The sequence below is a fragment of the Larus michahellis genome, chromosome 7 (assembly GCF_964199755.1).
Source record: "Larus michahellis chromosome 7, bLarMic1.1, whole genome shotgun sequence".
NCBI classification, from domain to species: Eukaryota; Metazoa; Chordata; class Aves; order Charadriiformes; family Laridae; genus Larus; species Larus michahellis.
In genome coordinates, this window is record NC_133902.1 from 8,501,124 (window position 1) to 8,522,454 (window position 21,331).

Genomic DNA, 21,331 nt, shown 5'->3' on the forward strand with positions numbered 1-21,331 from the left:
CCGGGCTCCACACAGAACCTTCCACTTTAAAAACAAGTCTTCCGTCACAAATATGTAACTTTTTTAAAAATCCAGCTGCAGCTCAAGCCAGGCATGTCTTAAACACGGTGCAGCAGGGTGAAAGACAGACCTGGCTGGAGCAACGGCTGGAAGGTGAGCTGAGGAGCACCCGGCATTATTCCCGGAGCAGAGTGAGCTCCGCAGCCGCTCCTGGGGCCGGAGCACCCGGCTCCCTGCTGCTCACCAGCACCGAGCCTGCACCGTCAGCTGAACAGGGTACGACTTCCACCATTTCCACATGGAAAAAACGTTATTACACCTCCTTCCAGCAATGTGTGCTCTTTTTCTGCATTTCAAACCATTTGTATGAAGTTCCTCATGGATACTTTTAAAAGCCTTTTTCTTAAGGGCCCAGACTCAGAGCTGCATTTAAAAAATCCTCACACTTCACATCCTATCACTCAATACGGGTGTATTTATTATGTAGTTTGATGACAGTGATCAAACGCTTACTCTCCAATCAATTATGTTTTAACTAGCTCACTTTAGCTGATAAGCCCACCCCAAATTCATAAGCAGTATAGTGCACACTTCAATTACACCATACGAAGTTATAAATAACTGCTGCTATTTTTTCATTAGAGAACCAATGTTAAAACATGAGTTTTCCCAAGGCAAAGCTTTGGCACCCTCAGCTGCAGCTATTCAAAGAACAGAGTAACATTCTGGACGCAGGTTACCACTGGGATGGATGGCAGGACGGTGCCTACATTTATAAGTAACTTCCTGCAGAGCCCAGGAGGCTGCGCTTCAAGACAAGGGCCAAAGCGGAATCTGATACAATTTCGTGGCATATATTGAAGTATCTACCAGCAAACTCTACCTGACTCATATTGCTGTGGTTTAACACCACTATCTTTTGCTTTTGATGCAGCTCGCTGGGGCAGCGTTCATCTTGCTGCTGGTTTTCTGCGCAGCAGCCAGCCCTACGGGCCCTGCTCCGAAACATTGCTCTGAGCTACAACCGCAGCACAACCAAACCAAGCCATTCCCTGCCAGAGAAGTTCTACAGCTACAACCCACACATCCACACTGGGGCTGAATCCAGCAACACTCCAGGGATAATTTAAAGATGTTACCAAACACGATTAACTACATTTGTTAGGTGTTTTATATAGCCTATCGCGTTTACGTAAAATAAAAGCAGGGGTGAAAATCAAAATTGACTTTCTTGGGGCCTCAGAAAAAATACAGGTCATTTTCATGGGTTTGGCTCAGTTGCAAAACTGCTACACAGCTACAAACAAACATTCACACACCTGTTGGAGAAGGAAACATGAATATTTTCTTACAATTTTTTTATACCTAAACACAGCCCCCGATTAATTACTGATTTCATTCAGGCTCTTGGTATGACTCTGGGTCCCCAGTGGTGTATCAGACTCTGCAAGCTCAGGATCAGCGCTGCTCCCCTACCATTACTGAAGTATGTGAGACAGAATACAGAGCACCTTATGCCAAAAAAAAAAAAAAAAAAAATCAAAGGATATAGCAAAGTTCTCTTAAAACAAATATGTTTTAAAGAAAGGGTGCAGGCCCTGCTGTGTGGGCTCCGAGGAGCTGGGATGCTCCGCCACGAGCACACACCCCGATCCAGCCGCTGGACGCACTCGCCCAGGGCCAAGGCGTGACTTCTTCAGTCCGCATCCATGGAGGCCGCGAGTGACACCAGTATTGGCATATTTACATTTCCCACGCCCTTCAGAGGTTACTAAGAAAGAAAGGCAAGGAAACGTAAGCCGAGATAAAGCAGTAAGTGGGTGTCACAGCGGGAAGCAGGGGACAGACGCTGGGGGCCCCCACTCGCCACCACAGTTACCTGATCTCACACAGGCCACGGCACTACAGCACTAAAGCTTCCTTGCCATTTCGTTTAACCGGACTAGAAAAGGAAATAAAATTGTACTTCAAACTTCTGCTGAGCTCTGATACAGCCCTCTTGCCCGCAAATCCTGCCTTAACATTTCCTCTTTTCATAAAAATCCAGGTAGAAACCAACATCTAATTTATAACAAAACCACTTCCACAAAACATATGTCTTATTACAGACCACCTATAAACTGACTTCCTGTGTACAACTTTTCATCAGCAGAATGAAAACACCGACTTCTTTTTAAGCAACGATCAAGTTTGTCAGTTTGTTTAAAAAAAAAAAAAGAGCATGCGTGGGAGGGAGAAATAAGAAAAAGTGCTTTACGCCATGAGGGACCACCATATCCCAGATCCTTTTGTCACATGCCAAAGCAAAAATTTAAAGGAACATTCATTATCCTTTGGAATATTACGGACATTCAAACATGGAAATCCAGAAATACTGGGAAAAGCACAAGTAAAGGGCAGAGGCAGCAGCGGGAACAAGGCTGAATGCTGTTCCGTGTTACTGTAACAGAGTAGCCCCCGCAAACTGTGTTTTTCATTGTCCCAAACTTCCCAGAAGCTGCCAACAATGACGTTATTTGTCTATTGCTCATTCTGTTTTAAGGAGGTGCAATGACTCAAGTTAAGCAGCTTCTCCTGAGGTACCCCCAGGTAACTCAGAAAGAAGAATACCACGAGCTACGCGCTCTCCCACAGCAGGTCTAGAGCTCCGAATCGCTTTGGAAGGGGACAGTGAGGGTAGCAGCACTTAGAAAAATGCCAACACGTTCTCTGTTTTACTGCATATTACATACGTTTCCAGAACTCCAGCTATTACAGACTAGAATGTAAATAAGAGTCCAAATCTGTCCCTTCATTTCATAAAACGTAACCAATTCACAAATATTGAATCTGTGAGTACAGTGAAAACACAGCTGAAAAATGTGAAAGGCTATCAACTTGTCAAACCGAAAAATTACTTTTCTGCAAAGCAAATACTCCATGTATCCTATTGACCATTAAATCTACAGATCAATGTCCAACAGATGTAACAATACAATTCAAACTGTATGCCAAGTCTAAATTAACTAAGCTTTCACTTTCATACAAGCAAAATTCCTTGCACCTCCCGACTCTGCCCTTAGCCCCAGCTCCACACAGACTTCCAAAGCCCCCCAAAATGAACCCGTGGGGAGAAAAGCACCTTTTCTCATGCTAATGACTCTATTGTAATAACATCTTCAGAGGCCATACTCAAGGTCTCCGGGAAAAGTAAACCACTGGAGTGCTTAATACTACATCAGCGCATTAACTCGTTCACACCCAGACAGTCTTGCCAAACAAGGAGGGGTTCTCTCTCCTGTTTCCTCTATTTATATTTTCACAGCTGCCAGCGAGAAAAGCACGTAGGAAGCAAGTTATGTAAAGCGCCTGATCGGGCTGAAATCCACGTTGTGGATCACACCTCCTTCCCTCTCCCCCTCCCGCCACACTTGGAGGGAGCAGAGGGACTTTTATTACAAAAGATTATTTTTCTTTTTTCAAAGGTTAAACTGGTCATTATTTGCATTGCTGCCCGTGTTACAGTGCGTGACGTTGTGCAACCAGAGGAGGAGATTCTCATTCTCACGTCTTGCTGCCCGCAGCCTTGGCGGCCGTGCCCTCGCAGGAGAGCGCCCCGGTTCCGCTACGGGCCGGGGCAGAGACGGGGCCTGGCAGCTCGCTCTCCTCTCACACTAAGTCACGGCCACCGAAGAAAGAGATGAGAAAATTACAACTTTTCAAAAGCTCAACAGTTTCCCAGAAAAAAAAAAAAAAAACATCAGAAGCTAGATATTATTATTCCACTGGTCTGTTTTGCGTCTCACAGGAAATAACAAGTGACTGTACAAAACGCTTCGGATCCAGAGAGGTAATTCAGAAACCCTGTCTTGTTTCAAAATTTCCAAATCTTAAAAGCCATTCCTGAGGAAACAACATATTCCAAGCAAAGTTGAAACATGCCTACAATTTGTCTGAGGGACCTCGTGGCAAGCCAGAACAGAAAACGAAATTAATGCACATTGGTCTGTTCCAATTTCATCTGAAAGTTTAAAACAAAAAGCAAATGCCATAGCCCTCTTCCCCAAAACTCATTTTAGGATTGCTATAAAAGAAAAAACGTAGAGCCAATCATGATTTTCAAAAGTAAAACAGCTGGGCCATGACACCAGCACTGCTTTTCTAGCAGTTTGAAATAACAATATGCAAAAATACTGTTTGTCCACAAAGCTATTTCACACATCTCCTTTAAAAAACACCATTCTTTTTCAAAAAAAGCATAAGTTTACATGTATTCTCTCCCACACAAGAAAACATGATTTTTCTCCAGGAACAGTCATGTATGGGCTGCTCCAATCGCTGAAGACACCTGGAACGTACCTTTGCCATCCCTCTGCTCCCGTCCCGCTGGAGTCGGGCGGGAAGGACACAGCAGCCTTTGCAGTCAAAGGGCTGTTCCCACCAAGACTGATTACAGTATTCAGTGAGAAGATTTTTTACACAGAATTCTGGTTCGATAATTGGGTCAAAAAAGCGTACCTGGAGCCCAACCATGTTAACGTATCAATTAATGAGCTCACACAACCGTTTGAGTGCCTCCAACCCACACCTCGGGCCTGGCTCGCACCCAGCGGGGCGGCCTCGACGCGCGGGGGCAGCAGGGCACCGAGAGGGTTAAAATCCCATGTCAAACAGCAAGTCCTGGCTCCAGACCAGAAGGGACATGGGAACCAGGGCAGCTGAGCCATAAAGGCCTTATTGTAGCAGCCCACTGGATTGGAAATGACTTGTAGGCCTAATGAAACAAAACTTTGGCAGTAAAACAGAATGAAAGGAATGAGACAATAAAAGAGAGGAACAAAGGGAGCAGAGTTGTTTCAGCTTAGGAAAATAAGCTCACTTTGTTGTTGGGAAAAGCCAAAGCCGATTAGGATAAACCAATGACTAGGCATAAGTCTTCCAAACTAATTACACAGTTCGCCATGTGAAGTATAATTGCAACTCGCAAAATAAGGACTACACTACTTTCACAGGAGCTCTATGAAGGGAGCATTACCTAGTAAAAAACAAACCCTAAGAAGTCCCTTATCATCAGTCACTTGCAGCTTAAAAGGTGCAGAACACGCACGTCCTGAGAGAAGTGCAATTCATGAGAGTTCGGGGGCTTTCTGCTGCTTGTCACAGTCCTCCGGGGGAGGCTTTAAGAGGCTGTTGCTTTTTTTTTCCTTTTTAAAATGATACCAGAAGCCTTAAATGCTCCAACACGTCTTGATCTCGGACAGCGCCGTTTGCTCACGCTTGCAGAAAGCTGTAAAACAGGTATGTCCTTGGGCATAGCCCAGCTGATGGCTCAGGCACTGGTGGCCTCTCCAGAGGGAGGAACACGTGGGGAGGAAAGTTCTTCCCTTTGGACCTCTGCACTTCTAACGCTTTCTCATTTAAGTTCTTTTAAAACTTGGTCTCAACAGCCAGCTTTTCACACATCAGTGCTGCAGACCCTGGATGGGTTAACATGGCTGGTGAATTTATTTTGTTTGCAAGAATGTTTGAAACATCTTTGGCTGAAACAACAGCGGATCACAGAAACAACTTAATTAGACTATCAGGATTAGGTAGTAAGACAATGGATTTTTTTTAAATTTTTTTCTTCTGATTGTAAGTGGTTATGGCTTAGTTTGGTGTTTCACTTTCCCAGATTATCCCCCTCGTGTCTTCTTGTGGATCTTGCTCCCTGAAATCACTGGAAGGAGAAGCCTCGACCCCAAACTCTCGCCCAGATGTATCTCCCATCGGCTGCTGGCCTCCTTGGCCCCACTCCCTGCCCTCTGCACTCCCAGTGCTGGGCCCCGCAGCCAGCCCCCTCCCAGGCACCCAGACCTCCCTCCCCATCACCCAGACCCCCACCAAGCCTCTCTGGGGAGCCCCAGAACAACTGTACGTGTGCAGGCAGAGCATCACCAGCTGTAAGCATTCAGCAGTCACGAGGCTGTTAATTACACTGCTTCATGCTCGTTCTGTTAAACCTTTTGGCTTCACTCAGGTAATTTTTCCAAGTCTTCCTCCACAGCTTACAGCAGCCAGGGATGCCCATCTTCGTAAAATGAAAGCCAGGGCTCTTACAGATCCCCGGCTTTATAGAAAGAAAAAATAATCACTATGAGAAATTTCATGATCTAAGTCTCAGGAGTTATCGTTACCCCGTATTTTGGTGCTCTAACGGGCAGGCATTTCCACTGGTGAAGTCAGGAAGAGGCTTTATTAAAGCAGTCATCTTTTTATTGGAGAAAAAGGTTGCAGTGTTCACTTTTCAAAAAGCTGCAGTTTCAAATTCAACACTTTAGGCCCTTTGCTGCCAACTGCGGGTCAATGAGCGAGTCCGCCTGGCCCCAAAGTTGGTAAGTGTTCTAACCACGTCATGTATTTTGAGAGCTACCTCCAGTTACCAAAACAACCTCCCCCGGTTGCAAAGCTCTTCTCTGCAGCAAGTACAAACAGGATTTCAAGAATCACAGCAGTAGGTAAGCAATTTTTTTCACACCAATAAATAAGCTCAGCATTTCAAAGAGCAAGTCACCTGAGATGCTCTTATCAAATATGGGCGGCTCCTCTACACATTAATTATGCAATGCAATTTTCTTTATTTTAAGAAAGTGCTTAGCAAATACAAACCTTGCCAATCGATCATGATGCATTGTTTGCATGGTAATGGCTCAACTGGAGAGCGAGGCCTGTGTTCTGAGCAGCGCACAGACGTGCCACCAGTCCCTGCCCCAAAGAGCATGCAACCTGAGCAAGCAAGTCAAGGAGAGGTGGGATGCAGAATGGAGGAGGAGAAGGAAGCAGCTCCTACAAGATCCCACAGGGCCAATCCTGGGTCATTGTATCTGAGTGCAGCATCCCACCCACTGCAGTGTATTAATGAGTCTTCTAATTTAGCTGGACCACAAGTCCCCATTTCCTAGAGTCATTAAGTAGCTCTGTGCCTTCTCACAACCAGAGCCCTGGGGAGCGTCACCTCAAAACACCCCACAGACCAAACTGTTCCAGATGATAAACAGCAAAGTGCAGTGGAGAGACCTGGAACGCCAGCACGCAGGTTGAGTCACGGTGACACAGTCAAGAAGGGTCTCCTCCAAAACACCACCAACTTCACCAAACTCACCTCCTTTCCACAAGCTAGAACAGGGAAGCAACTGGAAAAGATCACCAAGCCCTATGAGCCCAAGTCCTACAGAAGCTGAGCTCTAACGACAGGACCACGCATTCTCAGCAGGACATACCCCAGCTCTACTGCCAGAGGAATGGCTTCCAGCCTTTATCACAACTTGTGTAATTGTTTTCAGTGCCTTAATTTTCTTATCCTTCCAATTAAGACACTTGGAAAAAAAATATTCGATTTTCCAAAAGTATTGCCTTCAGAAAGCCAGACCTCTTTTAAGCTGTCTCAAGAAAGGCAGAGCACGGAAGCAGGAACTGAAGCGTCCCGAATCACTAGTCACTACTGAAAAATATGCAGCCTGGTTGTCTGCGTTCTCAGGGACTGTAAAATTGCAAGCATGAAACTACCAGATGGTGAAATTAAAAAGACTATATTAAGCCAGCATCCAGACAATATGCAAAGCACTTATATTGAAACTATTATTAACTTCAAAAATACAGGTTAGAGGAGTTCTGCAATTAGAAGTAACTACAGAAGAAACATCCAAAAGCTCATGTAATCCTTTAATAAAAGGCTCAGCAGGCTGTAAACATCCTGCCGGAATCGAAGATTATTATTGAAAATAAAATGAATGGTTCGCAAAACAACTATCAATCCAGCACAGGAACAATTTATAAACTCCCCTCCTCAGCCCTCAACAAAATACTGCCTGGCCAAGGCTTTTCAGGGAAGATGAAAGTAACATAAACTAACTACAAGGAATGGGAGCTGCTTCGCTTTGGGACATCCTGCTGTGTCCTCATGCAATCGTGCATCTAAATCATCCACTGATGCACTCCGAAGGACAGGAATCGAGCTGTACGGAGCCCCGCAGGCAGCGGGGCGTCCATGGAAGGTGATACCATGAACTGCTCTCAAAGCAGGCAGCTCTGCTCTTCGGACTTCTGACCACTCATGCAGAAACTCTGGGGATCCAGGAAGCTTCATGGGAGTCGGTGGCACTAAGCTCCAGCCAGGGCCTGGACCATGGGGTTTGAGCTGTTCCATCACTGAAAAGACTATGCTGGCAAGGCTAAGGTTTCCTTCCTTACATAAACTTTTTTCTTTTTTCTTTTTTTTAAATTATGTCAGGATTCTACATATATTTCCAAAGGAACTTGCATAAGGATTTTTTTTAATAAGAAATTAAATAGATATTCCAGTGACTTCCATACTACTCTCGTTATTCACATGGTTCCTTCAGACATTTTCCCAGCTTAATGAGCTCTCTCAAATACATCTATCTGCTCCTTTCGCCACTGCAATCAGGGGTAAACAGAAGGCTGATTTTATGGAGTAGACAACTGTGTAATCATTCAGCTAAGGGTCAAATTCTTCCTGAACATACACAAATTCACCTCTCAATGATTCTTTTTTCTCTAACGAAGGTAAACAGTGTTGGCAATGTTGTACACATACACATGCAACAAACAGAACAGGAATTCCAGAAACGGTTCCAGAGGCTTCGAGAAATTACACAGAAAGGCAAAAAATGTGGCCCTCCTTTGAACACAGGCCTCATTGCACTTTTGTTTTTCAAAACACACTTTAAAAAGAAAGGAAAAAAAAAAAAAGAGGAATTCAAAATATGTAGTGCTCACTTGGGCAGGAACTTACCTTGCCAAACTGTTCAAAGTATTGCTTTACGTCTTCCACTACTGTATTAGCCGATAATCCACCTACAAATATTTTCTTTGTTCTTGTGACCATCTGTAAGAAATTACAAGACAAGCATACGGTTTAACCAGATTATTTCAAACGGTATGTGGAAAAAAGAAATATTCTTCAGATGCCATCCCTAACCCAGTTAATGAGAATATTTCTTTACAAAAGCAATTCAGATTCTATTTGATTAGATACTTCTTTTTTTCTTTGTCTGGTTTTGTTTTTATTTGAGAAATGGCTGAGTAAAGGCACTCAATAACAACTCTAGCCCCCGGATATTTTTTTTTAATAAATGATTTTTATTGTGCGTCTCAATGCAAATATAAGTGAAAGAGGAGTCCAAGTGTCATATCCTCATAGCTCCTGTCTCAAAAAGACGTGCCATTTTCCCCCCTTTTTTTCCTAAAGACAGAGTGCATGCTCTTTGGCAGACAAAAGGTAATTACATCAAATCAAAGCGATGTGCTATTAAGGTTCCATGGATCAGTTTAAAAGGAATTTGCACAGTTACTTTAAAAATAATCAAATGACAAAAAGACAGCAAGAGCTACCAATGCAGCCTCCAGCTGCCACAAACCAGGTTTCGGCTGAATTGCTCACAGTATCGCCGTCCATCTGGGGCTGGATCAGGCCCTTCAGAAAGCCCTCCTGCCCTCGGTGTTCCCAAAGACCCCAACTCAGCACCCAGCTCTTCTTCCTGACCCACACGCCCCCCAGGTTTGATCCATACAAGGTGACAGGACGACGCTGGACTCCCTACAGAGAACGCGCTATCAGATAACCCCTTATCCATAACCCGCGAGACGGGCAGGGTCCAGCCCAGGGACCCAAACCTCAGTGGTGACGGGGAGGGCGATGTCTTTGGTGGGCTGATCCCAAACCACCTGGGCCTTGTGGGCCAGCTTAAACCACAGGTGATGCAGGACGATGCTGTCAGCACGTTCTGGAGTGGGGGGCATCATCCCCTATACCTGAGCAGAGGGGAAACACCCCAGCTTACAGCAGGCAATGCCCTTACCGCTGGAGACAACAACTAATTAGCAGCCCACCCCACCATGTAGAGGTGTTTTGAAGTCAACATTGCATGTTAACTAAGAAACCAACAAACACATCAATAAGAAATTCATTCATTAAAATGCTTGAGTTTGTTTCCTGTATGACAGAAACTGGATGAAGCGGACAACTTAGAGCAGCTAGAGAGAGAAAGTGTCCCGTAACTCCAGAGCCTGGACTTGCTGGGTTAAACAACGGCCGGCAAATGCAACGGGAACAACACCGGGCAGTCGGCTGGAGACACAACTGCCGCAGCTGCTCAGCGCAGAGCCTGCACTTTTCTCACTTTTTTATGTTTTCACTAAAGAGAGGATACATTTTACAATAGCTACTAAAGGTCGCAAGGTACAGCCCAGTACCTGGGCCACCAGGGGCTACCTGGAGGGCCACCAGGGGCTACCTGGAGGGCCACCAGGGGCTACCTGGAGGGCCACCAGGGGCTACCTGGAGGGCCACCAGGGGCTACCTGGAGGGCCACCAGGCTCCTGCGGCACAACAGCCACCCTGTGGCTCCTACATGGCTCTGTCCCAGTGCCATCAGACCCCATCCCACACATCAGACTCCCCCAAGAGCGATGCTGTCCCCCAAACCATCCCCTGCCCGGCTGGGCTATGCTACGGAGCGGAGTGACGGGGACAAGCGCAAAGCCTGGGCCACCGAACAAAAAGCTTGGAGTAGCCCCAAATTCTCTCAGCACAGAACAAATTAAACATCACTCCCGTCTCCACTGCCATTCAAATTAACCAGGGTAGATATTTCCCTCAATCGGCCCCTGACCATGCTTTACAGAGCTTCACTTTATTTCGTTTTTTTTTTTAAGTTAGGAAGAAAAGAGAAAAAAAAAAACCACTAGTGTAAAAATTCAATTATTTTTTCCTGGCTGCAATCTAGGACTCCAAAATTGAAGCCCAAGCATATATTTTTCTGTAGAAAATTGTCATTTACAAATAAAGAATTGGCTAAAGCCGACTTGTAACTAAAGGATTTTGCAGGGCTGTCAAGAGCCCTCTGCCTGCCAGCATCTGATTTAAGATCAGGCCAAGCTTCTGTTGTCATACAAAAGAGAGAGGAAAGCAATTATTCTAAAGCAATATTTGAAATTATCATCATTTTTATATTTGGCCAAGAAAGAAAGAAAAAGAGACCTACTTCTTTTAGAAGCAAGATTGAAGGTTAAAGAAAAAAAAAAAAAAGAGACTACTACGTTGTTCCAATAGCTTCAGTCAAAGAAAATATTGGTAATGACAAGCAAATTCACAACATTTTAATGCCTAGAGATGTGTAGCGAGCTGGGAAATGGTTTCAGAAATCAGCTCTTTGGTACAAAAGTGAAGCACAAAATTAAGTCTGCTTTTACAATCTGCGTTTTCCTGAAGAGACGGTTCAATCGCTTTGTTATACATATTGCCCTCAGCAAAAGAACAGAAGCAATGTGTAGCCTTAGCAATTCCTCCTAGCCTGGCGTGCCTTGACAGGAGATTTCGTTGCCTTCTTCCACCCACAACATGAGGTACCAACGTACGCCCAACTGGCCACGGGCTCACCCTGGAGTCCCCTTCTCACCCCATCCACACGACGGAGATGCCCAGCCGCCCTGGAGATGAGACACGCACGGGTTTGGGAAACAGCGTTTTCCCTGTAAGATCTGGATGTGCCTGACAGGGATGCACGAACAAAGCCCGCTCATCCCGGTGCCATGATGGGCTTGGCTCAGGTTTAGCCCGGGGTGCGTAGGAGAGCCCCAGCAGAGGAGAGAGAAACGGGTGCTTCCAGCACCAACGGCAGCTTTTCTCAAACACGAAGGCCAGGTAAGCTGCTGTACGCAGTTGACTTGTCTGTGCTGGTACAGCCTCACCAATTTCCAACTATTAGATAAGTGCAGCGGGATTTGGACCAGCTGGAAGCAAAGCCTCTAACTCCTGCTCTAACCTGCAAACCCTCCCTCCTCAGCCAAACAGACGAGTTCCGAGGCAGTGCTTCATCAGGGTGAAAACCACGGAGCACCGTGGTCCTGCTCTGCATGGGGCTGCCATGGAGCGGAGCAGAGCTGTGCCCGGGACCCAGGGAGCCACAGAGCACAAGCAGTTAGCCGAATGGCTAATGGCCAGAGGTTTGCAAGCGTGTTAGCCAAGCTACAGAGCATTCCAAAGAGACACACACAAAAAAGTATTCACTAGCTCCGGGATTTTACTACACCAGGGACACCTTCTGTGTAAATCAGCCACTGAATCACCAATGAAAGAGATGCTAAAGCCCATCAAATTGCCAGGACCAGGCACACTCACACATGAGTTCTGAGAAAACTGACATTAACCAGGAAGTCCCCCAAACTCTCACTGCCAAAGGCTGCGGTGGCACATGAGGAGACCCCTTCTTTCTCACTAACGACCCCCAGCTGACTGCAGTCAGAGGCAGGGCACCAACGGCCTCCTGGTTCCTCCTGGTGAGTGATGTTCTTACCATCTGATGTGACATTCTCTACCATCACCTCTTTTAAAAATTAAAGGTTTTTTTAAATACAAATTTCTCATTTGGCTCAGAAAATAAATCAGCTTTTCTTTAACAACAAACCACCCTAAAATTTTAAAGAATATGTATGCATCTAAGAAAAACACTCATTATTTAAAAAAAAAAAAATTAACAAAAAGCCCAAAAGCTATGAGTTCCCAGCCTGAAGTCCCTCCAGTGAAAGTCACTGAGGATCTTTATCTTTTCCGGTGAGTAACTTTAGAATTTGTTTTGTGGAGGCTGCTTACAGCGGGGCCCCCCCACAAAGAGCAAGAGGGGTTCACCAGGAGCGGTTCGGGGTTGGGTCCCTCAGGCAGTGGCTCTGTCTGCCCTTCGCCTGGGGTGGGAACGGCAGCGTTTGGGCAACAGGAAGTGATTTGTGCGAATCAATCACAAAGCCATGTTTTATGAATGACTCCAAGAGGTCTAGGTCACTCAGAAACCACAATACTTCCAGCTTTGTGCCTTTGGTTTTAATTTGCAGTATAATATATCTATCATTCGCTACTGCAGGGCTCTGCAAAAATGTAGATATTAAATGGTTTTGGAGCTTTTCTATACTGAAGGTGTCTCTCTCTCGCTGCAGAAGGATTCAAGAGGGGAGAGGTTAGAACTAACGCTGGTTATAAAGTCCGTTAATTGTAAGTACCTGCAGAATTGCTTTGTTTGTATACTGTGTTGGTGTTGCAGTTAATCAAAACGCATGTGACTGCTACAGCGAAGAGTCATTCAAGGTTACAGTCCCTTTCTCAGCTTGGCTTTTGAAACATACATTCACCTTTGTGTTCTGAAACTGAGCAAACAGTTCAGGTGGTGCAGAAGCAGGAAAAAAAACCACCCTGCTCTGGGAAGACAAGTCTTCTGATTTTATGCCATTTTTTTTGCAAGGTTGAGGTTGTAATTGGATTGGTTTGGGGCATATTGGGTAAACCTTCTCGAAACAACATGCTGAAGATACAGTCTCTGGAAACAAAAATCCTGTCCCACTATGTGACCCAAAACCAGCCGACTCCGGTGAAGGGCAGGAACCGCAGTTCTGCAGAGTCAGAGCTTCCAGATACGCATCCACTAATATCCTCACATCCTCACATACCAGCTCTGCTCTTAGTTTTCTAGGTTCCACCCCCCAAAAACTGTCTTATTATCACGACTATCAAAAATGAATAAAAGGGATTTTAAGCTGATGAAATATTTTGCAGAATTCCCACAATTTCAAAATCTCAAGCAACAAGTAGCCACTACTCTTTCCAGATGAGCCAAGGCCCAGTCTGTGCTTAACACAGGAGTTACATATTTCACTTCAGGATAATGGCTTCAAGTGTCACTTCCCTACCGTTCTTTATATAGATTTTTTTTTCCCTTTTTTTTTTTTGTTTTTGTTTTGCTGTTCCTCCCAGTTTTAACGAAGAGCCCCTGGCGTGGGAGGCAGGGATGACGAGCACTTGCATCCAGGTAGCACAGAAGAGACCGCGCGTGTCGCTGGCAGGTCTTGTTGCAAATGAAACACACGTGCTCTGAAACGGGCTATCCAAAGGTGCAGTTAAAAATGACCCAGGCAAACGTAGATGGCAGCAGAGTCAGAAACGCCGAGATATTCTGCATGCCGCATCTTTCCTTGCAACAGGACTACTTGTTAAACGAGCAGCTCTCCAAAAGCGAGAGGCAGCGCCGGGCGCCGAAGCCAATCCACGGCAGGAGGCTCAGAGAAACCCCTGCAAACCGGTGCCTGAGCTCAGCTCCGTGCGCGCCTGTCTGGAATTCATTAAGGCTCTGCATCCTCAACTTCTCAATACGGTGGAAGTGGACTAGAGTATTAATAGTGAATCTGCATCGCAAATTGCTGAAATTAGCATTAATTTCAGATTAAACTAATTACGCATATATAACTGTTTTCCAGAGCGCTTTCCTCTTTCTTGTATGATAACATGTATCCGTGGGTGCATGCATATTCCAGCTTGCTCACCTAATCTGCAGTTTCACATTTCATCATTTCTAATGTATCCGCCTTCTAAATAGGTTTATAATTGGAAAAATCATCTTTGGTATATATGCTGAACTGCATTTTAAACCCCATTGTGTTGTACATTCAAACTACAGCATTACCTCTAATTAAAACCAACAATAACTCATGTAATAGGGGAAGTGATCTTGTTAACTAAATTGCCCGGCTTCTTTGGCAAAGCACAAACCATAAGCAAGAATTCTCCAGGTTTTTTTGTTGTTTTGGGGGTTTGGTTTTGGGTTTTTTTGCCTCCAGGATCCTCACAGCAAGTTCCAAAAAGCTATTAAAAAACAAACTGAAACATGATGCAAAGCCCAGGATGAAAAAGGCAGCATTTACCGCAAGCTGCCAACCTTTCTCCCTTCACCAAGGAAGAGGAGCCCCTGGAGCCATCCCCTTCCCCAGCTTTACTGCCCGGCTGACAAACCACGGGCATCTTTTGCGTACCATCGGCCAGCAACCATCAGGCTCTCCAGCTCCAGAACAGCAAGAGGAACTCAGTCCTGTGCAAAGGCAGCACGGCTTTATGTGCCACGTACAACACGCCTAAGTATTCAAAAGAGGATTTCAGCACGACTTAAACGGTGCAAATACCTTGTGCCTGACCCCTGAGTAAGCTCATGTCATCCTGTGAGACGCGACTCAAGCTAGAGGAAGGTACTGAAGACTGAAAGAGCTCTTTAATCCAAACAAGCGGCACAGATTCCCAGCGGGGTAAATCAGTTCCCTTGATTTCTGCGGAAAATACAGATGGATTGTATTCTCCCAACCCATTCATAAACGAAACTGTTAACTTAGTCCCTGCTGTATTCCTCGGTTTTGGCTGTCTTTGGTTTTGCTGTTAACTTTGGGAGGGTCGGGGTTTGGCTGGTGTTTTCCTTTTCTCCCTCGATGACTATGGCATCAGCAGGAGGCAGAACACACAAAATGATGTTTATGTGACAGATTGAATTGGCAGCAATCGCCAAAGCCATCCCCGGAGTTTCACAAGCCAGCCTGGCCTGGGTCCAGCAGAGACCTTCCTGGTCATCTTCCTGACTACAACCACCACATTTAACTCTCTTGTTTGCCCCCTGGGAGGACCAGCCCCTTATTCCCTCCCAGCACGGGCCACAGCCGCCCCCCAGGAAGAGGCCCTCCCCAGAAGAAGAGCTTGCTGTCAGGGCAGGAGCATCCCTGGCACCCTGCAAACCCCCTCCTGCTCTCCCGGCACGGCAACGCCTGTACAGGCACCACCACGAAGAGCTTCCTTCATGGGAGATGCAATCTCCTGAAAATTAGATCCAGCTGTGAGAGCTCAGCATTTTTTATATTTTTTTTTGAGCAAAATCTGGCTTCAAGCTTCATATCAAAAGCTACAGTAAAATTCACCAGAGCCAGACTTCACACCCTCCAGAGAACAGGAATAGATCATAGCCCCACAGCCTCACTATAACCAGTTATATCATATCCCTTAGGGCTGCTCCCTTCTCCTGTGCTCTAGTTAACTCTTTTATGGGTTACAGAAACAAGGGACAGAGGCAGGAAGGGGGAGCAGAGAAAAAAAAAAAAAATCTATTTAAATCCCCCTGGCTGCTTTAGCTTCTCACGCATGCTATGGTTAAGGAAGGTAACTCTAAATTCACTGAGTGCAGACAACTTCTCTAACATGCCTGCCTGATTACTGTTCAGCAGTGGTTAAAAACCGCGTTAATACGTTTAAATGAAGATAATTATTTTTTAAAGAAATACCTCTCAGGACCACAAGTGGAGATCCCTGCCCGATGTGTCTATGTTCTAGGGGCGGGATTTTTGCAATGCCCATGTAATTCAGGGACAAAGGGCCCAGTGGGAAGCAATTAAGACTCTGCTCCTAAATCTACAGGCTACTGGCAAAACTTCACCTTGCCCAGGAAAAGGGAGGGGGAAAGAGAGAGAGAGAGATGGCGTTCTGCCCAGGGATCTCACATCCAAAGACACGGCAGCAATATTCAATGGGAACACAGCATTAACTGGCCATTACAACGTTCATCAGTTCCTCTATTTATATTATACTGTCTTCTGGAAAGAAACAGCATGTGCCATAGCCAAAATACAACCAGAAAACTTGTGTCCTCCAACAGGACACACAATTGTGAAGGAACATGTTTACAAGGGCATGTTCAAGGTCGATCTGGAGTACAGCTCTACAGGTGAAGCAGGGTGGACTAGAGTGGGTTAAAGTGGGAAACCGAGCTAAGAAACTTCCCACAGCATACCCAAAGCCCTCGGTTTTTAATCTGGACTGATAAGGAGGAGGCCACCAGCCGCCCCTGCTTTCCCAAACGCAGGAGGGCGTGCAGCGAGGCAGACGCTGCATGGATGTGAGGTATGGCAATGAGCAGCACGTTCCTCTGCCGAAGGGCAGGCTGCCTCCCCCGTGCAGATCTGCGGAAAGCAGAGATCGCTGTGGGGCTTCCACAGCTAAGAGCAGCTGAGGGCCTGCCCCAAGGACAGCTGCTCACAAAGGCCAACAACTCCAAAAGCTGTGTGCCTGGGGTTGGATGCCAAAATCCATACTGTGGCACTTAAGTGGCCTAATTTTTCCAGGTCCTGCAGCTCCCGTTGACTCAAAACGCTCATTCGAGAGCCTTCACATGGGTTTTTTTTGTGATTTGAGTCATATCAACCCAATTAAAATCTATAAAGGTGTTAGAGCAGAACCAGTAGGTAAAAATCGACTAAGGGCCTTCAATTGCTGCCGTTTTTGCATACAGCTGCGGTTGTGCCCGAAGCATCGCCAGCTCCCAGGTGCTGCAGGCAGAAGGGCAGACATTCCTATCGGCCAACCTCAAGCCAAACGGCTTGTGGAAGCTCAGACAGAGCCGTGTTCAACCAAGAGCTGCTGCCTGCTAACCAGGTGACTACTAACAAGCCCATGGAGTCCCAGTGCCACATCACGGCTGTCACCCGGGAGCCAGAGCACAGACCCTGCCCGGACCCCTCCCATGGGTGGGCACTGCTGCTGTACAAACTGCCACGGGGCAAGGCACCGATTTGCAGGGGACGTGTCTCACCCTATGGGCAAAAACTATCACATTTCCTTCTCTGTCTGCTCCACACTCACCTCCAAAGTTCGGAGAGCACGCACAGGCGGTTGCACTTCTCAGCCAGCCGTACCTTTTAGCATGCAAGCAGCTTGCTCTGTCAATACGCCCAAAAGCACGTGGTTCTACAGCCAGAAGGGCTTTTATGGTGCTGCCAATGAACCTTTCTTTAAGCATGCATTTCCAAAAAGGAGAACGAAGAAACGTATTTGGAGGTTTAACACAGCATTTAACAAAATCCAACTAGATTGAATTTTGTTAAACTGTTTGAGACTAGGAAAAGTACGCATTCTGTAGGAGTTTATAAATTCTTCCAGCTCCAAACACTAAGGTCACTCCAAAAAAAAAGTTTATTGCCTCTACAGTGCAGAAAGCAGACATAATTTAAATACTTCTAAGTTAGTATCAACTAATTTTTCCTGATAACCCAGCCAAATCAGTGATGAGAGCTCTCTGTTAAGATTCTAGATAATGTTCTGCTAAAACAAGAAAAATTCACAGAAAGGGAAAAGAAATGTGTAAAGCAATTTACCTCCCTCCCAACATACTCCAGATGATTTCTCTGAAAAGAACAAATGGAAAACTTTAACCCTTAGCCTTGATTAATTTCATCTACATAATATAGATGCACATGGCAATCAGTTACTGATGAGCAAGTTTTACTTCGTCTGCTGAGTCAAGCTAATGTCTATGCAACACGCTGCTTGGCTTTTTCACAAGGGTGATCTTTTCCTCTGATGCGAGACCACTGAAATCTTGCAAAATGTCCAGATTTGCCTATTACTGCTGTTGAAATGCTTTCACAATTTTTTGAAATGCCGCATTTTCTTTTATCCTCTTACCCCCCCACACAAATGGGTTGGTGAATTGCAAGAATTACAGTACTCCCACCTTCATCTCACAAAAGAAAGATGTTTCCCTTGCCAGGGAGGGAACCCACCAGCCATTATAAAAGCAACATAGTTGTCGCTCTAAAGCAGATCAAATAACCCTTGACTAGAATAAAAGGGCCCCTGAGGAGCGGCATCGAGAATGAAGAGTGGAAGCAAGACAAGAGAAAACATTCATACTTTTTCCAAAGGAAGGCAGCACCTCGCAGCTACAAGAGCTTGTCTCCCTTGTGTGATGTTTACTCACTTACTGACCACGGGGCAAGTCATTTTAGTCTCCATAGGGCTGATGTATCAAAGAGTCTTGGGAGAAACTCAGCTGGAGACTGCAGGGCTCAGCATTTAAGCGTACATTTTAACTCGCAGCGTTTGTGGAAGCCTCATTAGGTTGAGTACGTTGCACAATCGAGTGCTATGTGCCTTGATTTCCACGAAAAGAAGAACAAAAATATATCCCCACAGCTCACTGCAGCCCGTGAGGCTTCACTCATTAAATGTCTAACCCGCTGAAAGTCTGATTTGAAGATGCTGGAATAGTGCAAGACATTGTTACTGATGTTATTGTTATTAAAGGAAGAATAAAAAAATATTATTCCTAGCTAGGAAGGTCATACCAAACTACCAAGCAGGGGATAAATCAGCCAAGGTCTCCAAAAAAAGACATTATTTCTCCTTTACTCTAACATCTTAATGTGCATTACTTTTTTTGTGCTGGAAATATATTTCTATAAATCCTCCTCTACAGAAAGCTTTGCTTTCAGAAGAGGAAAAGTAGCAGATAAAATACTACCCATCAAAATGAACTCAAGTCTCTAGTAACATAACTAAATGTGTAATGTTACAGATGTTTTATAGCCAGGATGTCGGATCCATTTAGATCATTTTTACAAACCCGGCAAGAAATATCTCCCCGACGCTGGAAACCATGCTAACAGGTCTTGGACCAATTGTTTATCCAAACAAAGACGCCATCAGGGAACAACAATAACTACCGACCAAAACTTGGAGGGCTCATTTCTCAGCCGTGTACCATCACACCGGAGAGCCAGAGAAGGATGCCAGGCTGCAAGGGGAGCAAGCCTTAAACACAGGGGCAGGAGAGGAGGTAAGGGTGAGAAGTGGCAGAGGAGTAGGGGTGGATTACCAGTAAAAACAAAACAAACCCAGTAAGGACCAAGAGCGATTGCTACGCCCTGAAGGAGCGGGTATCTGCAGTCAGAGCTGCCCCTGCCTCCACCCTCAGCGCACAGCCGTTTCCTTCTGCAGGCTCCGAGTCCCCCCGCAGCACCGCCGAGCAGCCGCTCTGTAGCTGCCAGCAGACCAAGTAGATGGCAACCACCTCGCCTGCAGTGCTCCTGTCCCGAGGCCGGTCAGCACCGTCATCCCGCGCAGCGGGGCCCGGCCGCTGGTGCTGTGAACTACCAGCAGCGAGAGCCGGGCCCCAGCTCCCACAGGACCAGACACGCTTTTTCCTAAGACCACCCTGCAACGATCCCAGCGCTTTCAGGTGCCAACCACACCTCATCTGGTGGCAAACACAGTATCACCAGTGTGCTTAAACGGCCTCATCTGGCACCGGAGCAAACTCTGCCTGCGACGGGCTTTCATTCCCGTGGGCTCAGCAGCTCCTGCTGCTCCCCCTCGGCAGGGCCCAGACCTCCTCCCCACACCCACGGCCAGCCCGCCCCGAAGCCCCGAAGAACTAGATGCAAAAAGTGGTCCTTTTTCCAGGATTAAATAAGGAGATCCAACTCCAGCTGCTGCCAAGGAAAACCAGTGAAAAATGAGGGACAGCTTGATCTGCCTCCAACTTTGTGTAGCTGTTGTTGTACGACAGCAGCAGAATCAAAATGGTTCATTTCTCCACAGCACACTGAACCCTGGAGCTAACATTCTTCTTACGTTATTCAGGGTAAGGAAACCAACGGCTGCCCTTCTACTACTGCTACCACCAGTAAAGCACACAGATCACTGGTTTCTACACCCGTAACCCTGCCGAGACCAAGACGTGCAGACACAAGCACAGCCCACCGTGCCGCCAGCATGTCCACCAGCACCAGAACAAGGATGGACGGCGGCACGGCTGCGAGGGGTCGCACCACACCAGCTGCCTCTGGCCGAACACAAACCCATCATCCACCTCCAACACACGCCCGGACACACAAATGGAAATCATTAGTGCGCCACATTAATAGTTATTATATTACACGCACACACACCGTCTGCCCAGGCTGAAGGCACACTTTGACTGACATATAGTTGTACTTTCAAAGCCCATTAGCAAGTGGTACCCAACACTGAAAGATTTATTACCCAGAATGATAACTGCCTCATGCTGCTTTGTTTGTTAATTGTGACTAGCTTTGCCTTCAGAAGGGTAGGAGCCTAATAAATCAGTTATCTCCAGGAAGAATTTATTTAAAGCTGTTAACATTGTAAACCCGAGTACTTGGCAAGAGATTCTGCGAAAATGGATGTGTTTATACATTGGCATTTGCATGGCAGAACACACAGCGTGACTCAGCACCCGGCGTTTAACGAGACCATCTCTAAGCGAGACCTTGATGGGTTCGGGTGGACTTTTGTCCACCAGAAGAGGCCAGCACTCGGCTCCTTTCTCACTGCCAGCCTGGGGCTGTGCCTGGGTTGGGATTACAGCGTGCCAGCCTCCTGCAGCAGCACAGGGGGCTCGCAAAAGCAAGAGAGAACAAAGCCTGGCCCAACTTTGGGCACACGTAGTTAAGCTCAGGCTCCCCCTCAGCCCGCCGGCAGACACAGCGAGGCAAGCACACACAGCAGACACGCTGCCAAGCTCTGCGCTACTACCCAGGTTGCAACCATGGTACCACAGATCCTCAAGATGGCCCCACCACAGCTCCCTCTCTGAAGTGAGGATTTGGGGAAAAGAAGTGCATGACATCGAAGCGGAGGCTCCAGGATAAGAGGCAGAACCAGTAAACGGCACCAGAGCTCACAAAGATTCCCTGCTCC

The 21,331-nt window shown here is 46.3% G+C and overlaps 1 protein-coding gene across 17 annotated transcripts in view; it reads right to left on the reverse strand.

Annotated features, from left to right (window-relative positions):
• The window catches only part of MSI2 (musashi RNA binding protein 2), a 251,924-nt gene that overhangs the window by 155,915 nt on the left and 74,678 nt on the right, over positions 1-21,331 (reverse strand). For all 17 annotated transcript variants that reach the window (XR_012588490.1, XM_074595968.1, XM_074595967.1 and 14 more), the window contains exon 6: positions 8,774-8,866. Coding sequence is in view for 16 of the 17 variants with exons in the window: in XM_074595968.1 (XP_074452069.1) it covers positions 8,774-8,866 (93 nt within the window). In the remaining variant the exon portion in view is untranslated. The remainder of the gene's footprint in view (positions 1-8,773; positions 8,867-21,331) is intronic.